The 27,960-nt window shown below is 52.8% G+C and overlaps 12 protein-coding genes and 1 non-coding gene across 13 annotated transcripts; 6 read left to right on the top strand and 7 right to left on the bottom strand.

Moving 5' to 3' along the window:
- Positions 1 to 99: 99 nt before the first annotated feature.
- Positions 100 to 981, top strand: P170DRAFT_360554 (uncharacterized protein; the record flags this gene model as incomplete). Its single annotated transcript, XM_024844420.1, has 2 exons — positions 100 to 219; positions 259 to 981. 2 exons carry the CDS (start codon positions 100 to 102, stop codon positions 979 to 981), a joined length of 843 nt encoding a protein of 280 aa, XP_024703764.1.
- Positions 982 to 1,803: 822 nt separating this feature from the next.
- On the top strand, positions 1,804 to 3,269 carry P170DRAFT_456961 (FAD-linked oxidoreductase; the record flags this gene model as incomplete). The annotated part of the gene is made up of 3 exons (XM_024851668.1): positions 1,804 to 1,896; positions 1,936 to 2,408; positions 2,465 to 3,269. 3 exons carry the CDS (start codon positions 1,804 to 1,806, stop codon positions 3,267 to 3,269), a joined length of 1,371 nt encoding a protein of 456 aa, XP_024703763.1.
- Positions 3,270 to 3,592: 323 nt separating this feature from the next.
- P170DRAFT_477076 (mitochondrial carrier protein) lies at positions 3,593 to 4,706 on the top strand (the record flags this gene model as incomplete). Its single annotated transcript, XM_024853411.1, has 4 exons — positions 3,593 to 3,707; positions 3,770 to 3,781; positions 3,855 to 3,988; positions 4,071 to 4,706. The coding sequence occupies 4 exons, from the start codon at positions 3,593 to 3,595 to the stop codon at positions 4,704 to 4,706; spliced, it is 897 nt and encodes a 298-aa protein (XP_024703762.1).
- Positions 4,707 to 7,334: 2,628 nt separating this feature from the next.
- P170DRAFT_465815 (uncharacterized protein) lies at positions 7,335 to 8,328 on the top strand (the record flags this gene model as incomplete). Its single annotated transcript, XM_024852356.1, has 2 exons — positions 7,335 to 7,669; positions 8,019 to 8,328. The coding sequence occupies exons 1-2, from the start codon at positions 7,455 to 7,457 to the stop codon at positions 8,326 to 8,328; spliced, it is 525 nt and encodes a 174-aa protein (XP_024703761.1). The 5' UTR covers positions 7,335 to 7,454.
- On the bottom strand, positions 7,820 to 7,918 carry P170DRAFT_t129. The gene has a single exon. It is a non-coding gene; the product is annotated as a tRNA-Ser (tRNA).
- Positions 8,329 to 8,820: 492 nt separating the features above from the next.
- P170DRAFT_438083 (uncharacterized protein) lies at positions 8,821 to 10,396 on the bottom strand. The gene has a single exon (XM_024849506.1). The coding sequence runs from the start codon at positions 10,347 to 10,349 to the stop codon at positions 9,009 to 9,011; it is 1,341 nt and encodes a 446-aa protein (XP_024703760.1). The 5' UTR covers positions 10,350 to 10,396; the 3' UTR covers positions 8,821 to 9,008.
- A 1,867-nt stretch (positions 10,397 to 12,263) lies between these two features.
- Positions 12,264 to 14,107, bottom strand: P170DRAFT_411332 (S-adenosyl-L-methionine-dependent methyltransferase). The gene is made up of 3 exons (XM_024846886.1): positions 13,618 to 14,107; positions 13,040 to 13,552; positions 12,264 to 12,907 (listed from the first exon to the last, which is right to left on the bottom strand). Exons 1-3 carry the CDS (start codon positions 13,948 to 13,950, stop codon positions 12,386 to 12,388), a joined length of 1,368 nt encoding a protein of 455 aa, XP_024703759.1. The 5' UTR covers positions 13,951 to 14,107; the 3' UTR covers positions 12,264 to 12,385.
- An 816-nt stretch (positions 14,108 to 14,923) lies between these two features.
- On the bottom strand, positions 14,924 to 17,116 carry P170DRAFT_511049 (multicopper oxidase). The gene is made up of 6 exons (XM_024854846.1): positions 16,852 to 17,116; positions 16,694 to 16,804; positions 16,566 to 16,625; positions 16,346 to 16,516; positions 16,160 to 16,285; positions 14,924 to 16,103 (listed from the first exon to the last, which is right to left on the bottom strand). The coding sequence occupies exons 1-6, from the start codon at positions 17,103 to 17,105 to the stop codon at positions 14,987 to 14,989; spliced, it is 1,839 nt and encodes a 612-aa protein (XP_024703758.1). The 5' UTR covers positions 17,106 to 17,116; the 3' UTR covers positions 14,924 to 14,986.
- Positions 17,117 to 17,359: 243 nt separating this feature from the next.
- Positions 17,360 to 18,730, top strand: P170DRAFT_511048 (fasciclin domain-containing protein). Its single transcript, XM_024854845.1, has 2 exons — positions 17,360 to 18,273; positions 18,339 to 18,730. The coding sequence occupies exons 1-2, from the start codon at positions 17,371 to 17,373 to the stop codon at positions 18,645 to 18,647; spliced, it is 1,212 nt and encodes a 403-aa protein (XP_024703757.1). The 5' UTR covers positions 17,360 to 17,370; the 3' UTR covers positions 18,648 to 18,730.
- Positions 18,731 to 19,223: 493 nt separating this feature from the next.
- P170DRAFT_386948 (SDR family oxidoreductase) lies at positions 19,224 to 20,471 on the top strand. Its single transcript, XM_024845790.1, has 3 exons — positions 19,224 to 19,536; positions 19,595 to 20,102; positions 20,170 to 20,471. Exons 1-3 carry the CDS (start codon positions 19,345 to 19,347, stop codon positions 20,373 to 20,375), a joined length of 906 nt encoding a protein of 301 aa, XP_024703756.1. The 5' UTR covers positions 19,224 to 19,344; the 3' UTR covers positions 20,376 to 20,471.
- A 375-nt stretch (positions 20,472 to 20,846) lies between these two features.
- On the bottom strand, positions 20,847 to 21,973 carry P170DRAFT_386946 (hemerythrin HHE cation binding domain-containing protein). The gene is made up of 2 exons (XM_024845789.1): positions 21,289 to 21,973; positions 20,847 to 21,222 (listed from the first exon to the last, which is right to left on the bottom strand). Exons 1-2 carry the CDS (start codon positions 21,891 to 21,893, stop codon positions 21,021 to 21,023), a joined length of 807 nt encoding a protein of 268 aa, XP_024703755.1. The 5' UTR covers positions 21,894 to 21,973; the 3' UTR covers positions 20,847 to 21,020.
- Positions 21,974 to 22,751: 778 nt separating this feature from the next.
- P170DRAFT_386942 (MDR family MFS transporter) lies at positions 22,752 to 24,834 on the bottom strand. Its single transcript, XM_024845788.1, has 3 exons — positions 24,557 to 24,834; positions 24,047 to 24,480; positions 22,752 to 23,979 (listed from the first exon to the last, which is right to left on the bottom strand). Exons 1-3 carry the CDS (start codon positions 24,794 to 24,796, stop codon positions 22,929 to 22,931), a joined length of 1,725 nt encoding a protein of 574 aa, XP_024703754.1. The 5' UTR covers positions 24,797 to 24,834; the 3' UTR covers positions 22,752 to 22,928.
- Positions 24,835 to 25,366: 532 nt separating this feature from the next.
- P170DRAFT_386939 (flavin-containing monooxygenase) lies at positions 25,367 to 27,623 on the bottom strand. The gene is made up of 8 exons (XM_024845787.1): positions 27,545 to 27,623; positions 27,381 to 27,462; positions 27,158 to 27,286; positions 27,077 to 27,105; positions 26,990 to 27,020; positions 26,622 to 26,916; positions 26,429 to 26,555; positions 25,367 to 26,368 (listed from the first exon to the last, which is right to left on the bottom strand). The coding sequence occupies exons 2-8, from the start codon at positions 27,421 to 27,423 to the stop codon at positions 25,439 to 25,441; spliced, it is 1,584 nt and encodes a 527-aa protein (XP_024703753.1). The 5' UTR covers positions 27,424 to 27,462; positions 27,545 to 27,623; the 3' UTR covers positions 25,367 to 25,438.
- Between the last annotated feature and the right edge of the window lie 337 nt (positions 27,624 to 27,960).

Genomic DNA, 27,960 nt, shown 5'->3' with positions numbered 1-27,960 from the left:
TGATGCCAGCCGATTTCCGTTCATGAGAGGTCTACAATAAATGTAGAATACAAATTCCTATCATGTCCGAACGTGATATTTGGTACCACTAGGCAAATGATGCCTTCAGAGCCCAAGAATGAAGCAACTCGACAGATTCGACGCTTAGTTATTGACGCGACGTCTGCGGCAATCGCCGCAGGGCTCGTCACGCCAGCCGTCAGTATAATGGATAGGCATGTCTCGTCAAACCTACCTACGAATGTGATATTAACTTAGAGAAGAATCGTGGTAGAGAACTCCTGTGCGCCAGTAGCTCTGAAAACCGGACTGAGGAAGCATTTTATCTCTGCTATCCGAAGCCCACGCCGTTTCGCAACCTCTAGGCCATGTCTTCTCGTGTTTGCCTTGTATATGGGAACATTCGGGGTCGCCAATGCGTCTCAAACACTACTCGAGGCACGGTCCCCGGACGTCGACCCAGCCATTGCCCAGGGCACGACGGTTCTAAGCACACTGTCGGTTAATGTGCCACTGGGGATATACAAGGATACCGTCTTTTCCAAACTATTCGGCTGTGCGGTGGTAGCTCGCGGTGGATCCTCGGTGCTCTCGGCAATCCCGCGGACCCCGTGGCTAACTTACGCTTCGTTTCTCCTGCGCGATGGTGTCACGATCTATACGTCTTTTAGCCTTCCGCACACTGTCGCTGCCGCGATGCCTGACGTACCTGCGAGCTATCAGCACGCAGCGTCAATTGCCTCACAGATGGTGGTGCCAGCAATAGGTCAGATCTTGAATACACCTATCCACCTAATTGGGCTTGAGATCTACAATAGGCAGGGCAACACGAGCCCTGCAAGCACGCTAGCCTTGCTACGCAGGGACTTGGCTTCCGCCACGATCACTCGAATGTGTCGTATTATCCCGGCGTTTGGATTGGGTATCTTGACAAATAACGAAATGCGTTCTTGGTTGAACAAGCCTGTGGCTGCGACCTGAGACTTAAGAGCGCTGGTGGTGATTAGCGTCTGATCTTAGGTAATATTGGATGGGTTCAGAAGAAATATTGATGCTGTCGATAAATTATCACCAGATAAACTATTAAGAATTATGAATGAACATTCCCCTCAGGTCGACCCAGGAAAGATCTGACGCATCGCAATGCAGGTATACTGGTGTCTCTATTCTCTCATGGAGCTTTATTTGATAAGACGTGCAATGGATTTACTGCCGTGATTGTACGTTCAATGCTTCATCAATTATGAATGTGTCATGCCTTCCACAAGGCTCAACGAGGCTGATATTTTCATTGGGGTTTCGAGTCCTTTCTTTTTGCGCATTCTTGGGGAAGAGCTATTCAAGCCGTTACTTCCTGCTTGGTCATCACAATTTCCCGTATCCAATTTCATACTGCCTGTCGTAACCCAGCATATCTATCCGGGTAGCACTAGAATATATAGTTATGGATCAGGTTCCATATGAGAGATAGAGAACCACATTAAGGGCCCCTATTCAAAAGGACAAAGCTCCAATCATCAAGCCAATCATTGTATCCGCTGTGCTGTTGATCAAAGTCTCATCATACGGACTAATTTCGATTAGAAGCTGAATCCCCACATCCACGCCTTTTCGGCGACACATCCGAAGATAAACGAATACGAAGTGTGGGGATTCGGATATGAACCGAGAGCTCCAATCAGCTTGACTGATCGGCGCCCACCGACGATCCATAGTGCATGCGCTGATAATGTGGTCGCGAATTTATACGTCGCGGGGGACCTTTCTTGCTTTCCATCGAGCCTTCTCACCCTGTTCACCACAATGAAGGCTCAACGGCAAACACTACGGCGGATTGGCGTGTTGCCACAGCCTCTGCAACCGCAATGGCGCGTTTACTCCAGAAGCCAGTCGACGGTGGCCAGCAAGGGAGGCTCGACCTCAACAGGTCCGCAGAAAGCCGTACTACCACCGCATTCACTTCTCCCGACAAAGATGCTGCTGCGGTCGCTCTTGGTGGCGACGATCTCGTCTCATCGAGCGCTTCTGACTCCTGCCTTGAAGGTTCTCTCGATGATCGCGCACCCGCGCATCGGACTACTGAGCGTCGAGAAGAATCCGATTCTCAGGGCCTTTTTAAAGACATCCTTTTACAACCACTTCTGCGCGGGCGAGAATAACGCCGAGGTGTCTGCGACTATTGGTCGCATTAAGAATATGGGCATGAAGGGCGTGATTCTGACGTATGCTCGAGAAATCGGGTCCGACAACTCATCCATATCTACGCCTGAAGGAACATCCGAGCAAAGGGAGAAAGGCACTGCATTGGACAAACCCAGCTCGTCCCAAGACCCCCAGATCGAGGCTTGGTGTGTCGGAGTGATGGAAACTGTGGAGATGATTGGGGAGCATGACTTTCTGGCTTTGAAGTAGGGAAATCTACTCCCTTCGTGACAGTTATCAGCTAACATGCGATGTAATACAGATTCACAGGTGCAGGTGCCGCCGCCGCAGATGCCCTCCAGACAGGAGGGCCTCTTCCCAGCCAAATGATGAACGCTCTCAAGGCAATCTGCAACCGCGCGGTGGAGAGGAAGGCCCGCATCTTCATCGACGCCGAGCAGCAAAGTGTACAGGATGGCATTGACCAGGTGGCACTCGACCTGATGCGTCTGTTCAATCGCGACGGCCGAGCCACGGTTTACAACACCTATCAAGCCTATCTGAAGTCCACGCCCACCACCCTGCACGCGCACATGGACTGTGCGCGCAAGGAGAATTTCACGCTGGGAGTGAAGTTGGTCCGTGGCGCTTATATCAACTCGGAGCCTCGCCATTTGATCAACGATACCAAAGCCAACACTGACACACAGTATGATTCCATTGCAGCCGATCTGTTGAAGCGGGAATACGGCGCGGGTCCTTTTCCGTCGGTGGAACTGTTCCTCGCGACGCATAACAAGGAGAGCGTGCTGAAGGCGCATGGCCTTTATCAGGCCCGTATCCAATCGGGTGAGCCGACTGTTAAAGTGCAGTATGGACAGCTGCTGGGAATGGCAGATGAGGTCAGCTGTCGCATGCTGCAGATCAAGGAAGAAGGGAACGGCGATGAAAGTCTGGTGGCTCCTGAGGTCTACAAATGCTTGAGCTGGGGCACTCTGGGCGATTGTCTTTCGTATCTTTTGCGTCGGGCAGTTGAGAATCGGGATGCTGTTAGTAGAACCACGGCTGAGTATGTGGCTTTGAAGACCGAGGCCAAACGCCGCTTCATGATGTATTTTCGGTCCTAGAATGTACATAGCTTCCTAACACCATTTCATGTGATTATTCATTGTCCATCTGTTCTCCACTTCCTTCTCATGGGCGTATCCACCCTTCGACTGAGTTGTTCTTCCTCGGATAAAAAGCCGACGCGCCGTGTTGGGTCTCGGAGACATCCTCCGAGATAGTGAACATTATTGTTGGTTCTTAATGCGATAAATAATCCCACGCTCCGACATGGCTTATATCCCCAGATCCTATACCTTGGGTTACCACTTATCGTCTGACCACTCAGGAAAACGCGCAGCTGATTGTTGCAAAGCCCATTGCTGAAACCACACTCATTACCATAATGTCCAATCTCGCAGAGTCCGACAACGTGCCACTACCCCCAGCGGTCAGTGGACAGGAGACAGCCAAAGATCTGGTCGCAGGCGCCGCCGGAGGAGTCGCTCAGGTGTTAATTGGTCGGTGGATACTGGTTCAGATCGACGTTGTGGTGTGTTCTGCTCGCTGACAATTCGAACAGGGCAACCATTCGGTACGTGAATCCAGCATGCTGAACAGAGTGCTGTAACGGTCGCAATTATGGAGGTTCGTTAACTTAGAGATAGACTTGGCCAAGGTCCGTCTCCAGACACAGACAGGAAGCAGCGCCATCTCGCTTGTGAGTCAGATTTGGCGTAAGGAGGGACCCCTAGCGTTCTACAAGGGAACATTAGTACCCCTCGTGGGTGTCGGAGCATGTGTGAGTAACCCTCTAGTACCAATGACAATCGAAAATCACTGGATAGTGTTCTCTCGGTAAATGCTCATATGATTTTGCGCAGGTGAGCATTCAATTCGGCGCCTTTCACAGTTTCCGTCAGCTTCTCGAAGCACATAATGCACGCCAAAACCCCAAAAACGGTCCCGGTCTCTCCCTGGCCCAGTTCTACCTTGCAGGCGGCTCAGCCGGTATCGTCAACAGCGTCGTCTCAGGCCCGGTAGAACACATCCGTATCCGACTACAAACTCAACCACATGGGTCCGCACGATACTACACTGGTCCCTGGGACTGCGCACGGAAGATTATCAGACAGGCGGGCATTGCTGGGCTTTACAGGGGCCAAGTCGTCACACTTTTCCGAGAGTTCCACGGATACGGAGTTTGGTTCGCGGCATACGAGGGACTGCTGGGGATTGTGACAGAGCGACAGCAGAAGCGCAGAGAAGAGCTGCCAAACTGGCAGATTGCCGTCTGTGGTGGGCTGGCGGGAGAGATGCTTTGGTTGCTCAGTCATCCGCTGGATGTGATCAAGAGTAAGATGCAGAGCGATGGGTTCGGGGACCGTCAGGCATATCGCTCCATGAGCCACGCTTTTCACCAGACGTGGTTGACGGGTGGTTTGAGGGGGCTGTTTAATGGTCTGGGCCCGGCCCTGTTAAGAGCAATGCCAGTTTCTGCTGGTACTTTCGCGACGTAGGTGTTTGCACTTTCTTTTTGTCCCCTTCTTTCCCTTTCACGGCCGAGTTTCTCAAATTCGTGTTGCTGTATTATCTGCTAACCATTTTCTATCATCAGGGTTGAGATGACAAGATCATTGCTTGGTTAATCAATCTTCTATGTACTAGAAAGCAAGTCACAGTAGCTTCAACGAAGTTAAACGAGCAATTATAAAGAACAACGGTTGCCAGCCTATCGATCTACATTCACTGTACCGGGACCTTAGACTCTCACGTATAATTCAACCACGAACGGCATTTCAGGTTATTCCTAGAGCTTAAAAAGCAGGCTTCAGCATGGACACTTTTCACATGATCAAGGTGGTGCATTGTTGGACTCATCCCCGGCGACACTCATATGCACGCCCTTTCGGAGACATCCCGAGATACTTGAAGTATTTCGGGACTTTCATCCGACGACCGCGCAAGAGGACCACAGGACTCGACGGAACCTACGTGCGACAAAAGGACACAGCTTTTGTTATACACATAATTGCTATGTTGTACGAAAGTTCAATTAATATTGGTTGGGAAAGTTGCATCTCTAGGAATATCATGCCCCGAGTTGAGGCATTTCGGCTATATTTGCGGTGCGGGTCAGTTGAGATAAAAAGTTTTCGGCACCTTCGCTACATTCAACCCCATACATCATGTTTTCCAGTCAACTTGTTATCCTGACACTCAACCAGCAATAACCCATGGTATACAATAAGTCTTTCCCGTTTGGATTAAAAGCGCGACTGACTCTCCACAGACTCAATGATAACAACAACAACAACGTTACTCTTGTGCGCAACTGCCATTTTTGCATTGTTGTACCATCTTGTCACCAATAACTATGCACTTGCGATCCGGCTTTTTCTCTACCAAATTATCTGCGGTCGGCAGGCAATGTCCCGAATCACCAATACATGCAGCAGGGCTAAATTCGAAGGCGTAAATCGGTTACAGTGTACAGCAGAGATATCGGCTTATGTCTTGGGATTTATCGTGGTGATTGGTGCAACTAGTTCTCGAGTTAACGCGTTGATCCAATGGTGGAATATGAGACGCCGGAGTGTGGTGGACAGACGAATGGAGCGTTGAATTGTTTTGGAGCTATTTGTTATCTCTTCTACACTCTCGACCTAGTTTAATCCACCTTGGCGCTCATGTGGAAGCAGTAGGAGGTCTTTGGGTCCCATGCCAACTAGACAGTCAAGAAAGCACCCCGGCGCTAAAGGAATCCGCTGAGGACACCCGCATCGATTATCATCCAACTGCCTAGAGAGGAGATTGGGCTTCAACAGTTCCTATGCATTACTGGCGCTATGAAAAAGACTAAGGCAGCCCTAGTGGGGATTCTTAAATCGTCATACATGGCTTGGCATCAATGAAGATCTTAGGAAATTCCAAACCAAACCGTTCTCTTAAACTCTACCCAAACAACCGATTATAGTTCTTTGAGTAACCTTCCAGAGATAGATCCGTACGGTGCCCTGAGTACTCGCTCCTTCCATCATCCTACAGTGATGTGACCAAATAAGGAAACGATAAAAGGCCTAAATCATATCTACCATGCTTCACTAGGAATCACTACTTTCCAAAGGGGTAATCTTCGCCTTGCTGTGTGTATAGCGAGGGCCCATGCCCCGCCGAGGAAAGAGCTGAAACGCAGTACGAAAGAGCACGTTGACCCCAGGAATCTGGCATCTGCGGCAAATGTCAAGGTTGTATTCGCTAATCCGCTGTCTTTGCGGTCTTCTGGGCGCAATACCTTAATCTACGTGCAGCTTAGTACTTTGCAGGACCCATAGTCAGCTGTGGTCTAGATCGCTGTAGCTGACTATCACCTCAAGAGGAATTGAGCATTCGATCTTGATTGACCAGTAATATGAAACTCAATCGTGTCAGTGCATATGACCTGCATTGACTCGCCACCACAGTCAGGTTCCAGTTGTAGATTTCGGTTTCCAAATATCCTTGTCTTATGGACGGGGCTGATCCTATCCACAGCTGCTCATTGGACGGAGCATGTCGGTCGATGTAACCTAATCCATATCGATTGATGGAAACCACTCTTGATGACTGGGGGCGGGGAAACATCGGGGGCTGGTAGCGAACGCATTTCCAGGCCTCATTTATAATGGAAATTGTTCTCGCTGGAGTCAATAGTAGATAGATGGTATTAGATGGTGTCACCATAACTGGCAAATGGAAATTTGTGGTGACGGTTCAGCCATGACGTCATTAATATATTCCAATATCTCAGCTCCCAAAACGTGGCTAGCTGTATATGCAGGGTTCATGCAATGTAACCATAAGATTATGCACACCATCGAGGCAAGATCGACGGAAAGCCTTTCTATTGAGCTTGTTTCATGTGGGAAGCAAACCCTATCTGCTGCCCATCTGCAAGAGCAATCTCGAGCGTCAGCATTTAGCCTATGATTCAGCCGTGGCTGGCCGGGCGTATTGTGATCAAAGCGGAGAAGATTGACTGTTCGGGCCGATGGCAATGGGCCTGATGGATGCGGTTGTTCGACCTTGACGTGGATGCAGTCAGCTGGCTGGCTTGTAGGAATAACCGTTTCACTGGATCGATGAGATGGCATACTCCAGGAGGAAAATGCATAAATATGCTGTTGAATCTCAGCGACTTTTCTCCCTCACACAGCGTCCACTAACGTACTCTTTTCTTACTTCATCTTTATGATTGAACCACTCTTAATTCTACCTGGCCATCTACCATGGCGGTCCCCGACGACCACAAATACCTATCCTTCATTGTTGAAGGAGATCCCTACTGGCGACAGGAGCTGATGTACGACGGTGGTTACGGGAAGGCATACGGGAATTTCTATTACCTAGGTAGTCACTGGAAGCAAATCTGGAAGTACGACAATCTTGAGGGAGACACGATCGACGAGCGGCCAACGACTGTCACAGTCCGGACACGACTACTGTACGGGGAAGAAATTATATGCGAAAAAAAAGGGGGGGGGGGGGGGGGGGGGGAGGGAGAAAAATAATTACACAAAAACATATAACTCAGTATGAGAGAAAAAGAACTGAAACAAAAAGGGGGAAAAAAAAAAACGAAAGAAAGAAATGCCGTCAGCGACAGGACTCGAACCTGTGCGGGCGAACCCAATAGATGAGATAGATGAGGATCCATTCTAGTCTATCGCCTTAACCACTCGGCCACACTGACATCTCTATATTGTAAACAAGATGGCGCCAAGTTCGGAGTGTCCATCGGAATCACTGGAGAATCATTCAGTTTCAGTATGAACGGTGAAGCCTACGAAAAGAGCTGAGACTCTCTTTTACTACGAAGACAAGTGTGTTCAATACAATACCTCGACCGGTGGACATGAGCCAGTGACGTGCTGGAATGAGTTTGAAATCGAAACCCAGGAGTTTAAGGGGATTACCGGCACCAAAGAGGAAGATGGGTTACGAGGGACTGGGACAGCCGTCATCTCTGACGACAGCAGGGGAGAGAGGCGGCCCATAGAGCCTCGCATCAGCAACAGAAGTCTTGATGGTACTTTAAAATATCACATCGGGCTGAACCTGCAGAAATGTGCTCGGACGGATACATACGATCTAGAAAAGTGAGCTAGAAACTGGATCGTAGCGTCTTACTACCTCCAGGGAGAAGGAAGAGGGGGCTAGTTACGGAGAACAGAGCAGAAGGCTGCAGTGTATGTATGGAGATCAGGTGTATGTCGACACCATATTACGGTCGAGGTGCAATTCTTAGTCCAGGTCCTTGTTCAATACTTTAGCACGGATTAAGCGGAAACTTAGTACCCTACGTAAATAACTTTGTTAAATTGAAAATGGTTATCAGTAAAGGAAGTGATAAAACTCCGCAGGCGGTCATGATGATTGCTAAAACGGTTGTAAGCCACGTATGAAATTCTCGTTAAGAGAGTACCAATTCCGTTGACTTGTCAGACCGTCACACAGCCAGGGGGGCTGTAGATGGACTGTGATGGAAGCGCATGGTTCCGTTTAATTTATCGGAGGTTTGTGGAATGTTCTCATCACGTCATTTGGCCGGAGCGACTGAACAGTGTCCCCTTGAGAGCTGAATTGCTTCATAAATAGAGACGGGGTGGCCACCGCTCGCTAACCAATTACATGAATATATATAAATAGGGTCCGTCGTTACCTCCGGACAGTCTCAGCCTAATCGGCTAAAACATAAGTCTCGCTTGCGAGTGGTTCCAAGAAGGATCTATCTATCTATGTACACGATAGAACCAGTAGGCAACGAAGAAATGAACTGATGGTCATCGCTGATTTAATCTTTCATAGGCGGTCCGAACCGCCGTCTTTAGTCGACTGCGCAGGAATGCCTCCAGAGCCTGGTGCAGATGGCTTCTACTATCCTCACCGACTGCGCCCTGCGCCGTGTACTTTTTCGTGTAGTCCCCGCGGTAACAGAAAGTGCGACTAAACACTTCCACGACCTCTTTCATCCTCAGCAGCTCGGTCAGAATCAACTGCGCTACCATGCGGTCCGAATGTTCGTGGTCGAGCGTATACGTGCCGATCCGGATCGAGGGGATAGACACTCTCTCGAAGGGGGACGGGGACGTATCGCGCAGGGAGGTGGTTCCAGCTGAGGGTCCACGCGAGTGGGTCGAGCTGCCTTTACTGCCGCTGATGCTGCTGCTGCTGCCAGTACTACAGTTGTTGCTGGCGCTGCGGTCCAAGCTCGCTTGGTACCAGCACAAGATCTGTGAACACACCATCGTGATCAGGAACACGAGGTCGTACTTGCCAGCGCACGAGCAGTGGAGGATGGTGAGGAGATTGTCTAGTGCCGCGTGGTTATCTTGGAGAATAGTGTCGAAACTCAGCGATTCGGACCCACAGCTCGCCATGGAGACTGGGGTGGGAGTGCCGGGGCTACTCAACGAGGGACACGGGGAGGCCATGGGCACGTCGAGTTTCTGGATGGTGGAAATGGCCAGTTCAGTGCAGTGGTGATGAGCTCTGGGACTGTAACTGGCGGCCCCGGCCATCAGGCCCTGCGACAGCGGCGGCGTGTCCTTCTCGTTGCGGAATAACCAGGAGAATTGGGAATCCGGATCGTCCAAGGTGCGATGCAGGTCGGGTGGTCGTGGCATCGAGGGCATTTCCAGAGACTCCAGCATGCCCGAGGCGTCTTCGTGGGAGGGCGGCTGCTCGTCCAGCGTCGCGACCGAATCGTCCCAGTTCAACAAACTATCGACATCCGTGTGAAACATGTTCGAGTTGGGAAAGACATAGGGATCGGGGTCTGTCGATGCTTTGCCGTCTTTAAAGACGGTGATGTGCTCGATTGGATCCGCGTCGAACGCCGTGTCTCCCGTCGCAACAGCATTCCTGGGGCCATTTGAGGTGTCACACCGCCGTGACCGCGCGTGGAATGCGTCCAGCGGCCGCTTCCGCGCGCGCTGCGACGGGCTGTAGATGCAGTTGACGCCTTGATAGACGCAGCGCTGGCACCGCGGCTGCTCCTTGCTGCAGCGAACCTTGGACTTGGCGCAATTATCACAGCTGGCTCGGATGATCTCGAGTCGCTTCGAGGGAAGAGACTGCGGAGAAGCGGGGAGAGCATTCCTCCCAGCAGACGGAACGTTCATGGTGCTGAGCGCGAGGGTTTGAGGTTCGTTGATCGACGTGGGCTGGAAACCCGTGCTTATATGTGGATATCGATTGCAGACGGGAGAAGCATGTCACTCTTGTCATGCTCGCCCAGACCAACCGAGGTCAACGCAGCCAAGCTGAGTGAGCGACCTGCAAGATCCGCAACCGGCATAGCACCAACAGGAGCGCTGCTCGAATGCAGTTGGTCGAATGACGGCGACGCCCCGACGCCTGTCCCCATCCTTACCCAGGTTGCTTGCGTCTGAACAAATAGACTCGACACCCACTACACCACTAGACGGAGGGCGACTCGACTAGTGCGAAGAGATAAGATGTTCCTAGACAGATCTCCTCGCACACGAGCTACTCTAGGGATATCACTGGTCCGCCACCACCCCGCCCCTTATCTCGTATCCTGTCATCCTTGCATGCATTAAGTCCCATGGTCTCAGATCCCACCAGGAGAGGGGGCAATGGAGGGACACCCAATCATCCAGTTCAGCAGAGGGCCCTTGTCGCGTGGCTGATCATGCAGCGCAGCTATCTAAACCAAGCACATCCTTGCCCGCCCGATGGCGTCAGACAGATTCTGGCCGTCGATCTACGGAGACATTTGTTCGAGGTACTGTAGACCTGTTCATGTATATCGTGAATCCTAAACTCTAACTAGCATCCATTCCGGGGGTCGGGCCGGTCGACGCCAGGATAACTTCCCACCTTCGCCCAACCTGCCCGGACACAGAGTGTCTCTGACAGAGGCCAGCCATGGCTGGACTAGTTCCTTGAGTCTGGAATGTTTGGTGGGTCTATTGAAGTCTACCACGTCTGGCCTGCTTACCACGAAGCCATTCGCCATAATCGAAAGACTGGGAGTCCGTATTTAAATTACCAACCCTATGGGATAATTCTGGCTTCCATAGAAATATGCGATTCAGTACAGTATAAACAACAAATCATAGTCGACTGCAGAATATATTAGAAATGGCTTGCCCACACTGCCATTCGGGAAATTCGGAATGTGCAGGCCAGGGGTAGTAAGTAGTCCTTCGCAGGATCCCTTGCAGGGATAATCAGGATCTGAATCGCCCACGCAGCAGATGGAACGAATACAATGCGCGGATTTACGAGCTTCAGCTCCCGTGGGGCAATGAGCAGCAAACAAGACAAGGGTTACATCCGCAGCGGCGATCCCTACTCAAGTCAACTTGGCCAGCTGGGGCTGAACCTGATGATGCAAGCTCCATTCACCACCCCCACTCTCGTCTGAGCGCGCTTTCTCTGACGTGTAATGAGCGCTTGACGTTTCTCCAGCATTGCCAGCTCCATGCAGTTCCATGGATGAATGCACCCGAGGCGAGAGTCCAAAGGAACATACTACCCTCCCCTTGCCTGACTACTAACCCCCCTGGAAACCGACTTCCGGGGTGGCGCAAAACACGGAAGGTCCGATCACCAGCGAATTACTTCACCATAGGATGGATGACCAGGCGCATGGCCCCCAAGGACGCCAATCGTACCGGAATGTAGCCCTTGGGGCCAGTAGCAAGAAGGCAAGCCAGGATAAGCCTCAGCCGGGCGGGCCGGGTGAAGAGCTAGAAACGGACGTCGAGTTGGCATTCACGGCGGCAAAACCCGCATGCGTTCCGTACGACATTCTTGGCCGGATTCAGTCCCTGGAGATAAAATCCGCAATAATTGGGATTCTAGAATTATAAATCTCTTCATGGAACTATTTTTTATCTTTGTAATTTTTATTATACCGAAATATTCGCCTGAAGAGACTATAGCTAATATCAAGATTTAGATTTAATCTAGATAAATCTTTTATTGCTAATAGTTTTACGGATATTTTACTTTTCTAAACCACTATGTAACATTGGAACAATTTAGGATTTTTTTATAGATATTGACTATTATTCAGCTTACTCGTTAGTAGTTACTACCTGTTTCAGTATTCGACCCAGGCCTCGGACCCCCCGCAGACATAGTTCAATCGGCATGGAAACATCAATCACCGATCCATAATTCAAAATCACGCCTCGAAAGCAACTTCCATAGCCGACATCACGCTCCCAGCCGGCTGCATCACGTTCACAAGAGAGAGCCTCTCATCGACACCCTTCAGCAAGTCCTCCCAATCCGTAAGATCCCTCTCCAGACTGTTAAAAGCCTGCAGCATCGTCATGTCCCTGGCACGCAGCAGACGCTCCTCTGCCGACGGGATCGAGCCCGGTCGCGGGAGCACCGTGTCCATGATGATGATGCGCGAGGACTTCTTCAGTGCGGGGAGGAGGCGCTTAAGAATGGCCGTGGCTTCGCGCATGGGCCAGTCGTGCAGGATCATCCGCAGGAGATACACGTCGGCGTTTTGGCAGGGCTGCTCTTCGAAGAAGTCGTGCGCTTGGAAGGTGATCCGCGATGAGATGTTCGATGGCTGCTCTGCGAGCGCGGCGTGCCCGCTGACTACGTTGTCGGGCAGGTCTTGCACGACGAAATTGAGGTCTGGATATTCACGCGCGAGTGCGATGCTGGCGGCGCAGGTGGAGCCTCCGACCTTTGAAGATATTTAGTTTCCTCCTCTCACGGATGACATAACGTAAGAGCCAGCAAGAAAGGGGCAAGCAAGGTACCACTGCCGTCACCTTGCCATAGGAAAGGGAGTATGAACAGAAATGGAGATACTGACATCAACAACGGTTGCTTTACCCAAGGCGGCCCAATCGTAGCCCTGCAAAAGATGATGAATGGCCGTGCCCTGGCTATTCTGGACGTTCTTCATATAGCTGGCGAATTGCTTCGTTCGTTCCGGCATCGTGGCGAGGTGGTCGAAGAAAGGGAGATCCGTCTCAAAAGCCACATTGTATGCCGTCTGGTTCCTCTCCACACTGCCCGGCCACCTCTCAGAGGCTTCGACCAGCTTCGACGCCGTCGGGACCGATGCCTCGCACATGAACGTAGCCCAGTCGTGGAACATCGGGTTGGTCACCAGGAGGGCAGAGGTCGCTGTGTGCGCGATGGTGTTCGGCTCCGGCTCGCAGAAGACGTGGTTCGTCATGGCCATCCGGGCCACTGTCTTCAATTGCTGTTCAGAGACATTCGCGGACGCCGCGACCTCGCTGTACGAGACGCTACCAGTGAGAGGAACCCGCGCGAATATTCCAAAATGGGTTAACCATCGCAAACAGGTGATGTATTGATACTGAGGTGGGTGAGTAGCATGTTCAACAACGACGATCATCCCGCAAGGGAAAGCAATATACGTACACCGACCGCCAGGTGTGGCAGATACTCGCTGGGGCCCGCCGCCAGCTGAAACGTCTCCAAAGCAGCCTCCATCAGCGCCTGTCGTGCGGCGTGGATCTCAGTTGGAGCCGAGGCTGGCAAGGTGGTGGTAGGGGCGTCCACGTTGAACGACGGTAACGAGTGGCCATTGCCACGCAGGAACGAACTTATGCGACACGCATTCTCCTGGATTTTGATAGAAAGATCCTCCAGCAAGGACTCCGAAGTTGTCAGGTTAGATGGGCCGGGCAGCCCTTCCTGGAAGCCGGCGTGGGGTGCAGGTGCGGGCTCAGCAGCCACGGTTGTTGCGGCCATTTTGTATACAGAATACAAGAGTTCGACAGTCCAAAAATTATGCGTCGGAATTCACTTTTCGGGAAATCTTCCGTAGAAGATTAATTCTTCAATAGCTTCGAATGCTTTATACTACCGTGGGGTTCTGGACACAACGTGGGCTCCAGGCACACCGTCTCCGTTCAACAGGGGAATGACCCCTGCTGGACCCGATAATTCGTTACTAGATATCATACGCTTCAAGTCATCTGCTTCAGCTGTGACTGTGGCTGCATCTGAAAACGGAACACCTCAAGCGGACACTGTCCTCCAGCCTCTAAACCGCCGATCTTATCCCGAGTGTTCAGAGGCCCGACGGGGCTCGGGGCTCGGGGCATGCTCGGGTGATAACCCCCGATGATACTCCCGACCCCCGAGCCAACTCCCGAGATCCGCCATTGGCGTAAGCCAAATTCCCGAGATAATCCCCGATGTCACAGTCAGAGAAGGCCTCTTGTACAGAGTGAGTCCGTAATCTCCAGGAGAAGCGACAAGGACTCGCTACCTATGGCAAGGGAGCCGTGGGATTTCGATATCGGTCTTCACGGTGACAGGGTAGAAGCGGACAGCGCTCCGGTGTCAAGTATCCTATAGTAGCATTATTACTCTTCCAAAGTTATCGGGAAGTAGGTCCGGTTAAACACTTGGTAGGGCTATCAATGTACCCATATAGCATGCCATGATTTCTGTATACGATGCGTGCAACTTTGGTGAATGGCCTACTCCGCTTCCAGTTGTACATACAGAGCGCTTCTGACGGGCTGTGTTGGGAAAGGGCCCGACATAGATGTTCTAGGAGCAGTATGCCCATAGTCTAATAATATTTATCTATATTAGGTCCGATGTGATCCTCTGTCTGCGTAATAGGAAGCTATAATTTGCGAGCCAAGCGAAGGTTTTGGATTATATAGTATCTATTCTAAAATATATTTTATGTTCTGATCTCCCAGCACGTGTGCTATAGAGCTCTCTATATTTATTATACCACGGTATGAAAACTCCCTAGTTCTTAAAGTAATTATAGTTCTCTATCTCCCGGGGCATCTTTGTCCGCATCCAGGTAGAAACCCTTCTGATCCGGCGCGTATTCCGGCGGGACCTCGGGCCACGCATCCACCCCATCCAAGATGGCAACGGCCATGCCACCGCCGAGATGAATTTCGAAATGGCAGTGCATGAGCCACGGGCCGGGATTGGTCACTTGGTATCGCAGCACGATCCAAGACGGTCCATCAAAAGAGGTGATGAAGGTGTCCCTGAAATTCGGGTTCTTGAGATTGAACTTGCTGGGTTCGGCCTGGATCGCCTCGTCCACGGACGTGTAATTCCAGATGCCCTCGCCGGCCCCGATCTGCCACGTCCGGCCGGTGTGTTTGTGCATGATGTGCGGGAACTCCTGCGGCTGTTCGGGCAGCGATCCGACCTGGATTACCAGGTCCACCCAGGTGCCGTTCTTGGTTCGGATGACTAGGCTCTCGTTCATCGCGTCGGCCGAGTTCGGATGGTATAGCAGCGGAGCGTAGGCGCTTCGGTCTTCCCCGTACATCCCCCCGCCGGTCATGGTGTATTGCCATGCGTTGTGCCATCGGTGCGTGTTTAACACGTGCTGCGCGTCGGAGTGTGCGGCCGGCGCGTTGGGGGGATATGGCGGGAGATGGTCCCGGTCGAGTGTCACCACCGCCGTGGTGTTCAATCCCCCATAGTTAATGACGCCCGTAGTCTCTGCACCTTCGCGACCACCCTTGTATCTTAGGGTAGCGTATGAGGCGATGATCTGAGTCAACCCGGTGTCCGTCACCCGGATCGTGTAGTCCTGCGGTTTCTTGTCCAACTTAACCATCACGGAGTAGCGTTCGCCAGCGTAGAACTCGACGGTGTCCACGCGCTGAGGCTCGATGAAGTGACCGTCCGCCTCGTACACCCACATCTGGTGCTCGTCGATGGAGAAGACCGGAGTCTTGAACGTCGCCGCGTCCACGAAGTTCAGGCTCACCCATTCCGCGGCCGGATCCACCTCGATGACCTCTTGGTCGCCCGTTGCCGGAACGCAGCCCCGTTGAAGGTGCAGCGGGATCGCCTCCGGTCGGCCATTGGCGAGGTATTTGTTTTCGGTCGATTTCACGAACGGCAGACATCTATCAGGTTGTGAGAATGATCTCCTGCAGGGAACAGGGCGAAACGTGGAGCTCACCCTTTGTCGTTGACGTGGCCGGGGTAGATAGCCCACTTCATATAGGTACTCGTATGGCTGACCAGGAAATCCTCACCGGGGCAGTAAACGCTTCCCTTTCCGTTGATCAGGAGACTGTCGACGCAGCTGGGCGGAAATGGTTAGTTGAACGAGTCCGCTCGGGAGCAGGTCATGCATGCGGCTTACAAGACGGCGTATCCCGATGCTTCCTGGGCGTCCATATATTCCCAGGACTTAAACTGCGTCCAGTCGGAGACCACGATGACGTGAGGATTAGCGACGGCCTTCTGCATCGCTTCGATATCCCGGGGATTGTCACTGATGAGCGCCCAGGGCGCTGGGTTGGTCGGTTTGGGTCTATTCGGCTATCAGCGGGATGTCTCCATGAAGATTGGAATGTGCCCACCTGATGTACAACGCGCCATATAGCCCGTCTAGCAATGTAGTGCGAGAGTGGGAGTGCCACCTAAGCAGGGTCAGCGAAGCTACTTAGCCAAGATATGCTCGAACGGCAGGGCGAAGACTACTGCTCACCAATGAGTCCCCGGCGGCGACGCTTTGAAGCGATAAATAAACGACTGATTCACTTCGATGGGTTTTTGCGTCAGGCCCGGTACACCGTCGGACCACGGCGTATCCTGCATCCTGCGAATAGTTAGGTCAAGTCTCTGGGGGATCTCGCGGTTGCATACATAAGCCCGTGCCAGTGGATTGTGGTGTTGAACGGCATTTGATTGTGTACGAGCACCTCGACGTCATCATCCTCATCCCACGTAAATGTCGGTCCCGGGAACTGCCCATTCATCAGGATCATCTCCCTCGCCTGTCCGTTGGGCGCTCCCTGCTCCCATGTCAGAGTCAACTCCTCCTTCACCACCTTGGCCGAGACGAACCCTGCCAGGGCAAGAAGCAAGACTGAGAGGTTCATGGTGCGTGATTGAGCCATGCGAGTTGGATTCGGGATGGCGGTTCTTCAGGGGACATGTTTCCCCTGGCGACTATTAGACAGCTTGATTCTTGGAAATGCAGCATGATTTCATTCCCCGACGCTGGCGGGGCTGGGGGCGTCTCCCGGATCGGGTAAGCAAGGGTTACCTCGACATTCTCCGCCGAGAGCGTCGGTCAGGATCTGTGCATAAGTCCGAAGGGTCGTCGATTTTTCTCTTGGTCTCCTGTCATCGCTGGAATTCGTCTGCCGCATCGCCGTCAGCATGAGTGTGAATTGGAAACGATGCAGCCGACTCGCTCGCCGGGTGACGAGGGCGACAGTGATCGTGGCCACCGTCGCGTTGGGCATCCAGTTCTTCGCCAGGAATCTCCTTCAAGGCACAATTCACCCAGTGCGTGTGCCAGAAACCACTGCCATCGACAACAGTCCGATGACAGTCTGGGAGTTGATCCGGAACGACAACCGCACCTCGACCTTTGCGAACATCCTGGGGCAGTTCACCGGTATCGCGGGGGGGTTGAATGCGCCCAAGGCTCAATTTACCGTCTACGTCCCCACGAACGAAGCATTTGAGCAGGAGAAGTTTGCTGAGGATCTCCCCATCTTCTACTGGATGTACCTGGTCGGCTACCACATGGGACCAGGCGCCTTCACCCGGGAGATGCTGTCCCGCATGAACACGGCGCCATCGTTCGTCTTCGCGGACATCTACCAGAAATATCGCCAGCGCATCAGTCTTCACGGACTGTCGAACCGCCTCTCATTTAACTATCGGGCACACTATGCGACCGCGGACTACTCGCTGGCCGGAGTGAACGGCCACGTCCACCTTGTCGACCGCGTGCTCATGCTTCCTGAATCGACCTCCGACCTCCTGCGCGACGACCGCGACTTTTCCACGCTGCGTGAAGGCCTCACCCTGACCGACGTCGCAGTCACTATCAACGACACCTCCACCCACGTGGGCCAGACGCTGTTTGCTCCGTCCAACGCAGCTTTCGACAAGCTGGGGGCCAAGACCAAGAAGTTCTTGTTCAGTCCCGGTGGCCGGCAATATCTGAAAGCGCTGCTCGAGTACCACGTCGTGGCCAACCGCACGATGTTTACGGACATCTATTTCCAAGAGAGTGGACGGGGAGAGATTCCGCTCCAGAAGGGATCTACCGTGAGTGCCACAGGCGTTGTCCGCCGCCCCACCCCGGGATTCGCTAACAGGTTTGAACCGTGCAGTTGGATCTCCCGACGCTGGTGCCGGGATACAATCTCAGCATCTCTATCGACGCGGGCGATTCCGCCCGTCCGTCCCCGCTGATCAACAACGAAGTCAGAATCACGCAGTCGGACCTCGTCGTCATGGATGGCGTGGTTCACAAGCTCGATACGGTTCTACTGCCACCACGGTCGCCGCGAGATGATACGGAGGGACAACAGCAGTCTTGGTTTGGTTCGCTGGTGCATTGGGTAACGAGTGATTCAGACGTAAAGGTGGGAGAGCTGGTGAGACGACTCGAGGAGTTCATGGACGGCGCTGAGACGTAGTGGCGTGGGTGAACTGCGGAATGCGCAATCTGTCTCTATTATCCAGGCTATCCAAGCAGTATGTACATATCGTAGAAAAATCCCCGATCATTACGATTCTAGTTCCCGCCAAGAAAGGACTGAAAAATGGGCAGCAGCGCGGACGTGGAGAACTCTGACGGGCGCCTCGATGTTGGGCAGGCGACCGGATGCAGGGGTGAACTCGTCCAGCCCTAATTCAGCGGGTTCCATTGAAGCAGTACAATTCCCGAGACCGCATGCGTTCGGTCGGGTGTCGGGTTTCGGGTCTCGGGGTCCGAGGTGACACCCCGAGCACAGGGGCTTCGTGATCAGTAGACCGCGAACGGAATCAGGAACGGAATCAGGAACGGAACCAGGTACATCGTGGGGTCGCAGCTGAGCGGGTCTAACAATTATTCCCCTGGTGGTGCCCCGAGCAGTCGGACCGACTTCAGCTCTGAGGACAGGGGGAAGGGAAGTTCAACCCGGTAGGACGGTTTCAGGCCTGTAAGACGGTTTCGTCTATAGCAGCGGAAAGCGGACATGTGCCTCGCCAATGCATATACTCTCTATCGAGGCGATCTCACTTTCGCTGGTCACTGAGCATTGTGCGATATCCCCGTGAATCATTGCGACGGTTCTCATCCACCAGTATTGTCCACGCCATACCATTGCATCGATTGCACCGCGGGAAAAGATGACATTCGACGGCCTATATGCTCCCCTTCAGAACACTGAGGTGTTCGACGTCAGCGACTGTGTCGCGGTCGTCACCGGAGGTGGAACGGGAATGGGGTTGATGATGGCGAAAGCGCTGGAAGCCAACGGAGCGAAAGTCTTCATTCTCGGACGACGGCTGGAGGTCCTGCAAGAGGCAGCGAAGCAATCAGTGAGTCCTCTTCTCTAACTGTCTACATTCGATTCACCCTCTCACAGATGCCATCCAGACATTCGGCAACATCTCCCCCGTGCAATGCAACATCACCTCCAAGGACGACCTCCAGAAGGCAGTCGATCACATCGCCAACGAGGAAGGCTACGTGACCCTCCTCGTGAACAACGCAGGGATCGCGACGCCTAATCTCGGACCGCACCACACACGCCCCAATGCGAAGTGGGACGTCTCCGCGGTGCGGAAATACTGGTTTGACAGGTCATTTGCGGACTACGCCAAGGTCATGGAGGCGAATACGATCGCCCCTCTGCAGGTGTCGTTTGCGTTCCTGGAGCTTCTGGACCAGGGGAATAAGGTGCGCGCGGATCAGGCGAAGGCAAAAGGGCGGAAGGACTACGTGCGCAGCCAGATCGTGATGCTGAGCAGTGTCGGTGGGTTCGGACGAGACAATTCGGCGTTTATCTACGGAGCCAGCAAGGCCGGGACGACGCAGATGACCAAGAACCTCTCGACGTATCTGTTTCCGTGGAAGATCAGAGCGAATGTCATTGCGCCTGGATGTGAGCACTTCTCCTTTTTCATTTTATTTTTCAGGGTCATGAGTGGCAGGCTAACTCGACCATGCAGACTTCCATACCGAGATGACGGATAGCTTCCACAAGACCACGGGGGGAAAGCTGCCTGCTTCCATGGCACCGGAGGAGCGATTTGGTGACATGCAGGAGATTGGAGGAACGATCCTCTACCTGGCCTCGAAAGCGGGGGCGTACTGCAACGGCTCTGTGATGTTGGCTGACGGCGGATATTTGGGTAATCATCCCAGCGCCTATTGATTTGCGGACTCCATCATTTAGGATAAGTCCTAGACCAACTATGGACATAGTCGAATGAGAACGGTATAATGAAGACGAGGCAACAAGCCAATGGAGAGATTTTATTTTATTTTATTTCTATTTTTGAATTCAACGTCTCTTATTGTGTCATAATCTCAGCCTCGTTATCTTCTTTTCACAACAATAGCATTTCTAATCCGCTGGGATATCTTGTTATTGCATGGGAAAACCGTGCTGGGTTATCCCTCGGGTCGTTCTGGTCCTATCTGTGTTATCTGGGCTGAATGGCTCAGGTGGTCTAGCTGGTCTAGTAGGCTCGGTAGATGGCGATAGCAGCCTTAAAGTCTTAGTCTAATGTTAGGTATGTCTATATATATATATCCTAGGAACATCCTACCAGTAGTGATCTTTTAGTTTTTAATTAAGTTGTTCGTTAACCGAAACTAGTTGATTATCCCCTGTTATTACACTCCTGATTTCTTGCGAGATAAGATGCTATTCTAAATGTATTATTCTATTCCGCTTCAGTGCGTCCCGTCTAGTCCTCTGCAAAAGAGTAGAACATGCCTCGGGGTTTTAGAGGACCCACAACGAGGTTAGCAACGGACCTAGACGCTGAACACAACCCAAGCTCCACTCAATGTATCACGGATCCGACGGATTCGGAAATAACAGAGGACGCGGATTCCCCAAGAAATCGCTTGGGGCAAATCGCCACACACCAGGGTATCGCCAACCGACAGCCCATTTGATCAACTGCCGGGGCAGATTTCCGATAAAAGGAGGCGTCACTTTGCCGTCGATCTGTAACGTCGTGTCTTCACATGTAAGCGTGAAGGGGATATCCCTGGACAAAAGGCAATCAGTCATGATGAACAAAACTTTCCGACCATCGAACCGCTCTGTTACATACTTGAAAAAGTCATGGGGTCCGCCCGATGAGCCCTTCTCGGCCATGCCGAAAACCCCCTTGAGCGCCTCGCTGTCCACCGTGTGGAGGTCCAGCAGCGTCGCGATCTCATTGTGCAGGTGTTCCTGGACCAGCGGGCCGAGCTTCTCGAGGAGGGATTTCAGCTGCGGGCCATTGTAGGCTTTCGGGTCGGTGTCGTAAACATAGGCGCGGAAATTCTGCAGTTCGGTCTCGAACCGCTTGTGCTCCTGCACGTTGATTTCCATCACGTCGGGGTCGCCGGTGATTTTGCCGAACGCCGGAAACAGGGACTCTTCTTCCTGGTCGTGGTGGCTTTTCAGCATGGCGTGAAGGCACTGGTTGAAGACGAGGAAGTCTCGCGTCTCGGGGGTGTCTGGGCGCACTGACAGACACTGGTTATAGGAGGCGTTGAGGGCGCGGAGGAGTAGATTGTGGATGTGTGCCATGTTGCGAGCCAGCTCGTAGGCATAGTGGTCTCGAGGGACCTCTGGGCGAGCGTCGATGCCGGTGTCTGTGATGAGAGTGAACGGGGCGTTCGCCCATAGTTGCTGTCCTTGCCCGGACTGTGTTTGTAAGGGGCTCGACATGGAGAGCTGGCGGCGAAGGGGGCGTAGTTGTAGGTCGAGCGGACTTGGGGATCTGGGGAGGGCTGTCACCAACCGGCGAGTGGTGGTAATGCGAGAGACGTGGATTATACGTGGTGCAAGCATCCCTAGCAACTGACAGGAAAGGCACCGATCGCATAAATATGGTGCTTTGCTCCCATGCTGTTTTCGAAAGCAATATGTACTCTTTGTTATTCTGGGTGGGGCTGTGACGTACCTGAATGTCCTCTCGGGCCCGAAACTACTGATGGCTCCCGAAGGGTCGGCCCCGAAGCTCTCGCCACTTATGCAGCCTCTTTTACGAAGTCCATGACAGACTATTGAGATTTCCCCGAGATGATCATGTCTTGTTTCGGGAACTTTGGTGGAGAACCGACAGGGCCAAGAAAAAGACACATCCCTAGACAAAATCTGGTGCAACACAGGCCGCCAGTGTGAGCGCTTTGATCGCGGTCCTCGGGGTGAGGTCGTACAAACCCCTGGCGCGTTGAGCGGCCAGGGACAGAGTTTTACACCCCTTGACCCCCTGGATCCTTTCTTTCTCCTAGATAATCATTGATTCATCGATTCATGAAGCTATCCAAGCCAATTCAATAGTTCCAGTAGATTATTTGAATTCCTCAGCCCCCGTTCCCACAGCCGGGACTCTCCTTAACGCGGAAAGATGCTATTCAGGCACCTGGAGCCTAAGGGCTGTAGGTATACAGGTCGTATTTGTATTGACGGACATAAATTAAAATCGTTCATTACATTATAACTAGCTATGGACAAGAATACAGTATTAGAAACCAAATGCAGTCATGAAAAACATGCGACGATGCTGGTATTCATCCGGCCCATCCCTTGCTTCATTTTATGATCCAAACGGGGTATTTCTTTTCCTCCCTTCTCTCGCCCGCAAATCGTCCCAGAATCGTATAAAGAAATAAATCGCCGCCCTTGAAACTTTTAAACAACCATTAGTCCCCCCGCTCATTCTTTAGTAACCAATGTCGTCATTCGAGACTGACAGCCAAATCAGGCCTCATCACCTTTAGTATCTGGTTGGGGCTCTTCCTTCGCCGGTTCCGGCTTTTGCTTCGCCTTAACCGACCGCCACTCCATACCCAGGGCCGGCAAAACAGTCAGACAGGACACGGCAAGCGTGACGATGAACGCTCTCCGTAGGCCCTCGTTATAAATATCCACCACCTGCGGCAACTTGTCTGCAGGGACATTCTTGGACAACTCGGCCGCACCCGTGGCCAGGACTTTCTCGGCATCCAGACCCGGGATGCCGGCGACGTGCGCGCGAATGTAGTTCGTAAATAGCGACTGGCTGATGCAGTTGAAGATCGAGCCACCCAGCGACTGCATGAAGAACATGATGGACACGCCGGTCGAGACGTCTTTCCACTGCAGGACCGTCTGCGCGGCCATGCTGGGCTGTTGCATGCCGACACCGAGGCCCAGGCCGTACAGCACCTGGTACCCGATCCACTTGGGGTGGCCGGTGGATGGGGTAAAGGAGGTGATCAGGCCCGAGCCCACAGACGTCAGGATGGTCGAGAGGTACATGAAGGGGACGTAGTATCCCGTGCGGGAGATCAGGATGCCGGACAAGATGGAGCCGACCACAAGGGACAGCACGACGGGGATGGTGTCAATACCGGCCTGGACGGCGCTGGTGCCCTTCGTGGCTTGGAACCACAGTGCCAGGTTGTAGAGCATGGAAATCATGCCGCCTCCGATGCAGAGGGCGAAGATGGCGCCGCAGGAGACGCTGCGTTGGCGGATGAGGCGCGGGGGAATAGTCGCGTCTTCCTGCCGCCAGAGCTGGATGATGGCGAACGCGATGATGAGCACGCCGGCCAGCACGAACAGCGCGATGATCCGGGCGTTTTGCCAGGAGTAGTCGTTGCCGCCCCACTGGAGAGCGAGCAGGAAACAGATGATTCCCGGCAAGAACATAAGGGTTCCCAGCGGGTCGAGACGGATCAACTGGCGAGACAACGGCTCGGTGTTCGTGACTGGGGGGACACGGAGGAAGAGCAGGATAATCGCCAGGGTAAACCCGCCGATGGGAAGACTAGAGAGAAGGTTAGCTATGGGATGTTCGTAATGGACAAGAGGTGCTGGGGACTAGAAATGCATACTTGATGTAGAAACACCATCTCCAGGTCACTCGATCGGTGAATGCACCTCCCACGAGGGGCCCGGCGATCGAGGCAACGCCAAAGGTCGAGCCCATAAAGCCGATATACATGGGTCGTTTCGCCAGAGGAATGATCTGGGTGATGATGACAGTCGCACCGGAGAAAATGCCCGCCGATCCACTGCCTGCGATTGCGCGGCCGACAATGAACGCGTCGGAATTGGGAGCTCCGCCGCAGAGCGCAGAGCCAACCTCGAAGATCACGACTGCGATGATGAAAACGAGCTTGGTGTTGTAGAAAGTATAGATGCGCCCCCACAGCAGTTGAGTGGCAGCGCTGGTGATCAGGTAGGCGCCCGCGTACCAGCCAATGTCGTTCAAGGCGCGGAACTGATTTGCGATGCGCGGAACAGCGGTTGCGATAATTGTACGGTCCTAGGTAAAGGTGTGTTAGCAATGATCGTTCCAGGCTATAGGAAGAGCGCTATGGCAATGGATTGGCGCGACGAACCAGGGCGACAAGGAACATGGACAACAGAATCGCCGTCATGATCAACGCCAGACGAGATCCTGAAGTGTGATGGGCGTTCGGATCCGGGGTGGCATTGTCACCAGAAGCCTCTTGGGACTTCTCGACAGACGTCTCCTCCTGGGATTTCTCGACAGAGGTCTCCTGCGACTTCTCGCCATCGGAGGCCTTCGTGGGCGGATTTGCTTCCGCAACTCGTGGTGTGTCGGTGCTCGCGGTCATCTTGGCTGTGGAAAGGAATACTGATGAGACAGAGCAACAAAGATGATCGTGTGAAGAGAAGGAGGTTTGAAGGTATGAATGGAATGAGAATAATATACTAGAGTGGGGCCATCTTCGGGCCTTCGGACACGATGCATCCTCGGGCCCGATGCTTCATTTCGGGACCGAACAGCATTTAGAGAGAGTTGGCATCGGGGAATTCGGGCGGTGGAAAGGAAGTCCATCTCAGGGCGGGTTTCGGGCTCAAAATCTTGAGTCCACACCCGTGGAAATGGCAGATCTGCAGACATGGACCCTGTGGATGTTTGCGGATCCAACCATTAATATCCGCAACCGTTGCAGATTTCCCCTCGAGAGACTGAATCCGACCCACAGAGGGTTCGGTATGTGGGTTTTGTGGTCCACAATGCCAACTCTGACTTTGGTTCCATTCCAGACTGATTCTGAGCAGCCGACTATTTCTCGGGGAATGTAAACACTAATACAAGGCGTAGGCACCACAACGAGCTACTACGAGTCTGGGCGTACAAATCTCAGTAGTGTGTTAAGTGGACAAAATAGATTAAGGATCTCTTCGCGCTATAGCTACAGAATAAAGCAAAAAAAATAAACTCCGACTAGAACCGCCCCATGTCAACCAGCCTACGGGTACCAATTTTTCGCCCTTAATTCCTGATTGACCTTGATAATCGATTCGCGAGCCTCCTTCCAAGGCTTCCGTTTGCCCGCATCGAACAGTCGATAATGGAACGGTAGCAGTAGGCCATCCATAACCATGTTGCAGAGCTCATGATCGGTGAGCCAGAAATACCACCCCTGCATGCCGTATCCAAGGTTTTCTTGCAGCCCCAAACCAGCCGCCTGGTCGACCCACTCCATCCAGTCCACCCCTTTGACCAGGCCAGGGGTCACCGGGCCACTGTTGCAGAGGCTTGCGATCCATTTGTGCTGGTCGTCCACCGACTGCCTCATTTCCTCCTTCGAGGGTAGGCGCGACCTTCCTTTCCAAATCTGGGCGAGGGCCATGCTGGCAATGTCGAACATAAGGAAGGCCGGGTTCATGAAAGACAGGTTACCCATGAAGGCAAGGGACTCGGGATGCTCTAGTGAAATGACATTCTGGTAGAGGCGGGGCATCTTGCGACCATTGGCAACTGGGATTCCCTCCGATTCATGGTAGAGGGTGGGGTTGCTTTTCCCAAGCAAGGAGTAATCGACGGTGTATCCAGTGCACCAGATGATGGCATCGACTTCCACCTTGGTGTCGTCACTCAATTGAATCGTCTTGTCGTCCAGGACTTCCTTGATCGGACATGCGGACGTAATGTGTCCTTTCGAAAAATTTCTCACCAGGCTGTCGCTGACGATGGGCCTCTGCTGATTGAAGGACGGCGCCGGGTCTAGTCGCCATTCCGGCTTCAAGTCGTAGACCCGGTTGCGTAGCCCTAGGATGACTTTGTCCATGGTCTTTTTCCACAGGCCCGGGGCATACCGTGAGAGCATGCCTAGCAGAACTGCTTTTCGGTGCGTCCGGACATGGTCAACTGGCTTCCCATCCACCCATCGAGGGAGCTGTAAGGTGTTAGTTCCCGGAGCTACTTCGTTTCATTCAGATCAGTCTTCAAGACGTACCACGATGGCACCGCCGCGGTGCGACAGGTAGACGTGCTTGGCAACGCCCACCAGGTCTCCCGCAATGTCCGCTGCTGTGTTACCGAATCCAACCACTAAGACTCGTTTTCCGGTCCAACCCTGTGGTCTGTACGATTGGGCGAAGAACGCCGTTAGCTTCGGAACTTGCGGAGAAGGCCAGGACAAACCGTACTCTTTGAACCCAATCGAGTGGGTAGTATCCCCTTTGAATTTCTCGATCCCTGGCACCTGGGGGATATTGGGAATCTGGTCAGGTCCCATGGCATAGATCACTTTATCAAACCTTGCGACCACGCGGGGTCCGCCAGCGACTGGCGAGGTTTCCACCTCCCAGTTGTTCGTCTTCTCGATGTACTCTGCACGGTGGATATTGGTGCTGAGCTGTGCGTGGGGCATGAGACCAAAATGCTCGGCGTATGACACCAGGTATTTGGCCATGTCTGCTGCGCGAGGGAAATCAGGAGTTTCTGAGACGAACTACTAATCAGTTCCTTCTGTCGCCTGGGGTGTGAAGCAGGGCTTGGAGTCTTTATGCCATACCGTCTGGAAATGGAAAGTCCGTAAAGCAGCCCTGTAATCGATTAACGTAAGTTAATGCCATTCGGAGAAGAGCTCAATGGAACCTACCCTATGCTTTGATCCATTGGAGACCGTGCCTAGTAGGGTCGGGTGTTAGCTTGCATCTAACGTCGTTGGTATATGACTGACTTTGGAGCACTGAGATGTTAGAGCCCTCGCTGTAGTGCCAGAGGCCGCCAACGTATGGGTTTCTGTCAAAGCCGGTGACATTGAATCCCTCCTCACGCATGTTCTTCATGGCCACCAGGCCAAGGGCCCCTGCGTCATTTGAAAGTCAGCCTCATCGTTCAAATTGGAATCACAACATGGCGAGATACAAAGTTCTCATGGGATCAATCAAAGCATCGCGTACCTAAGCCTAGAACGGCAACAGACGGGCCTTTCTCCTCGGACATTCTCAAAGATCGCAAGGCCGGAGACTATTGGAAAACTGTCTAACAAGAAAGACGTGGTGTAAATATTCACGAACAAGCCCCTTCTTTTGTTGTTGAGAATGCTCGCGGGAAAGGGGCTTACCTTTAGTGAAAAGCTGGCCTCCTCTACTCGGCGCGCAATCATGGAGCTATGGTATTATGCGCTCGGATTTGTAGATTCACTGATGTTGCATACGCGTCTCTGAATTCTCTAGTCGACGCGATCAGAAAAAAGGAAGTTGATGTTCGGACTCTGAACGCATTCGGCCCCGAGACGTGACAAATCAGGCCGCCCGCCTGTCAAGGGTTCTCGGGGGTCGGGAATCTCGCTCGCAATGTAACCCATTGGGACTCGGGATGATGTGACCCGACTCCTGGGTAGTTGTTCGTTCTCGGGTTAACTCTTATCAGCTCACTATCGGAGTTCCGAGTACGTAGCAGCGCTGAGAGTTGCTGACACAGGGTTTTGGTGATGGCGTCGCACTGGCTGTGAGTACATCGGCCAAGGTTGCACTGGAG

This window comes from Aspergillus steynii, assembly GCF_002849105.1.
Source record: "Aspergillus steynii IBT 23096 chromosome Unknown P170scaffold_5, whole genome shotgun sequence".
In the NCBI taxonomy this organism is placed as follows: Eukaryota; Fungi; Ascomycota; class Eurotiomycetes; order Eurotiales; family Aspergillaceae; genus Aspergillus; species Aspergillus steynii.
Note: the sequence above shows the minus strand (reverse complement) of the source record. Positions and strands in the feature narration are given on the sequence as shown.

What these genes read in the sequence shown, in the direction of transcription:
- P170DRAFT_411332 (XM_024846886.1), bottom strand. Translation starts at nt 13,950, where the DNA reads ATGGCCGCAACAACCGTGGCTGCTGAGCCCGCACCTGCACCCCACGCC. An exon ending in TGCCACACCTGGCGGTCGGT is followed by an intron (nt 13,553 to 13,617) that starts GTACGTATATTG and finishes CACCCACCTCAG; the next exon opens with TATCAATACATCACCTGTTT. An exon ending in GTAAAGCAACCGTTGTTGAT is followed by an intron (nt 12,908 to 13,039) that starts GTCAGTATCTCC and finishes ATATCTTCAAAG; the next exon opens with GTCGGAGGCTCCACCTGCGC.
- P170DRAFT_386939 (XM_024845787.1), bottom strand. Translation starts at nt 27,423, where the DNA reads ATGTCCGAGGAGAAAGGCCCGTCTGTTGCCGTTCTAGGCTTAG. An exon ending in CCAATGGATCAAAGCATAGG is followed by an intron (nt 27,021 to 27,076) that starts GTAGGTTCCATT and finishes AATCGATTACAG; the next exon opens with GGCTGCTTTACGGACTTTCC. An exon ending in GGACTTTCCATTTCCAGACG is followed by an intron (nt 26,917 to 26,989) that starts GTATGGCATAAA and finishes AGTTCGTCTCAG; the next exon opens with AAACTCCTGATTTCCCTCGC.
- P170DRAFT_386946 (XM_024845789.1), bottom strand. Translation starts at nt 21,893, where the DNA reads ATGTCGAGCCCCTTACAAACACAGTCCGGGCAAGGACAGCAACTATGG. An exon ending in GGACCCCATGACTTTTTCAA is followed by an intron (nt 21,223 to 21,288) that starts GTATGTAACAGA and finishes CCTTTTGTCCAG; the next exon opens with GGATATCCCCTTCACGCTTA.
- P170DRAFT_438083 (XM_024849506.1), bottom strand. Translation starts at nt 10,349, where the DNA reads ATGAACGTTCCGTCTGCTGGGAGGAATGCTCTCCCCGCTTCTCCGCAG.
- P170DRAFT_386948 (XM_024845790.1), top strand. Translation starts at nt 19,345, where the DNA reads ATGACATTCGACGGCCTATATGCTCCCCTTCAGAACACTGAGGTGTTC. An exon ending in AAGAGGCAGCGAAGCAATCA is followed by an intron (nt 19,537 to 19,594) that starts GTGAGTCCTCTT and finishes GATGCCATCCAG; the next exon opens with ACATTCGGCAACATCTCCCC. An exon ending in GAATGTCATTGCGCCTGGAT is followed by an intron (nt 20,103 to 20,169) that starts GTGAGCACTTCT and finishes TCGACCATGCAG; the next exon opens with ACTTCCATACCGAGATGACG.
- P170DRAFT_386942 (XM_024845788.1), bottom strand. Translation starts at nt 24,796, where the DNA reads ATGACCGCGAGCACCGACACACCACGAGTTGCGGAAGCAAATCCGCCC. An exon ending in CCATGTTCCTTGTCGCCCTG is followed by an intron (nt 24,481 to 24,556) that starts GTTCGTCGCGCC and finishes ACCTTTACCTAG; the next exon opens with GACCGTACAATTATCGCAAC. An exon ending in AGATGGTGTTTCTACATCAA is followed by an intron (nt 23,980 to 24,046) that starts GTATGCATTTCT and finishes CCTTCTCTCTAG; the next exon opens with TCTTCCCATCGGCGGGTTTA.
- P170DRAFT_511049 (XM_024854846.1), bottom strand. Translation starts at nt 17,105, where the DNA reads ATGGCTCAATCACGCACCATGAACCTCTCAGTCTTGCTTCTTGCCCTG. An exon ending in GCATCGGGATACGCCGTCTT is followed by an intron (nt 16,286 to 16,345) that starts GTAAGCCGCATG and finishes ATTTCCGCCCAG; the next exon opens with CTGCGTCGACAGTCTCCTGA. An exon ending in GGCCACGTCAACGACAAAGG is followed by an intron (nt 16,104 to 16,159) that starts GTGAGCTCCACG and finishes ACAACCTGATAG; the next exon opens with ATGTCTGCCGTTCGTGAAAT.
- P170DRAFT_511048 (XM_024854845.1), top strand. Translation starts at nt 17,371, where the DNA reads ATGAGTGTGAATTGGAAACGATGCAGCCGACTCGCTCGCCGGGTGACG. An exon ending in CGCTCCAGAAGGGATCTACC is followed by an intron (nt 18,274 to 18,338) that starts GTGAGTGCCACA and finishes TGAACCGTGCAG; the next exon opens with TTGGATCTCCCGACGCTGGT.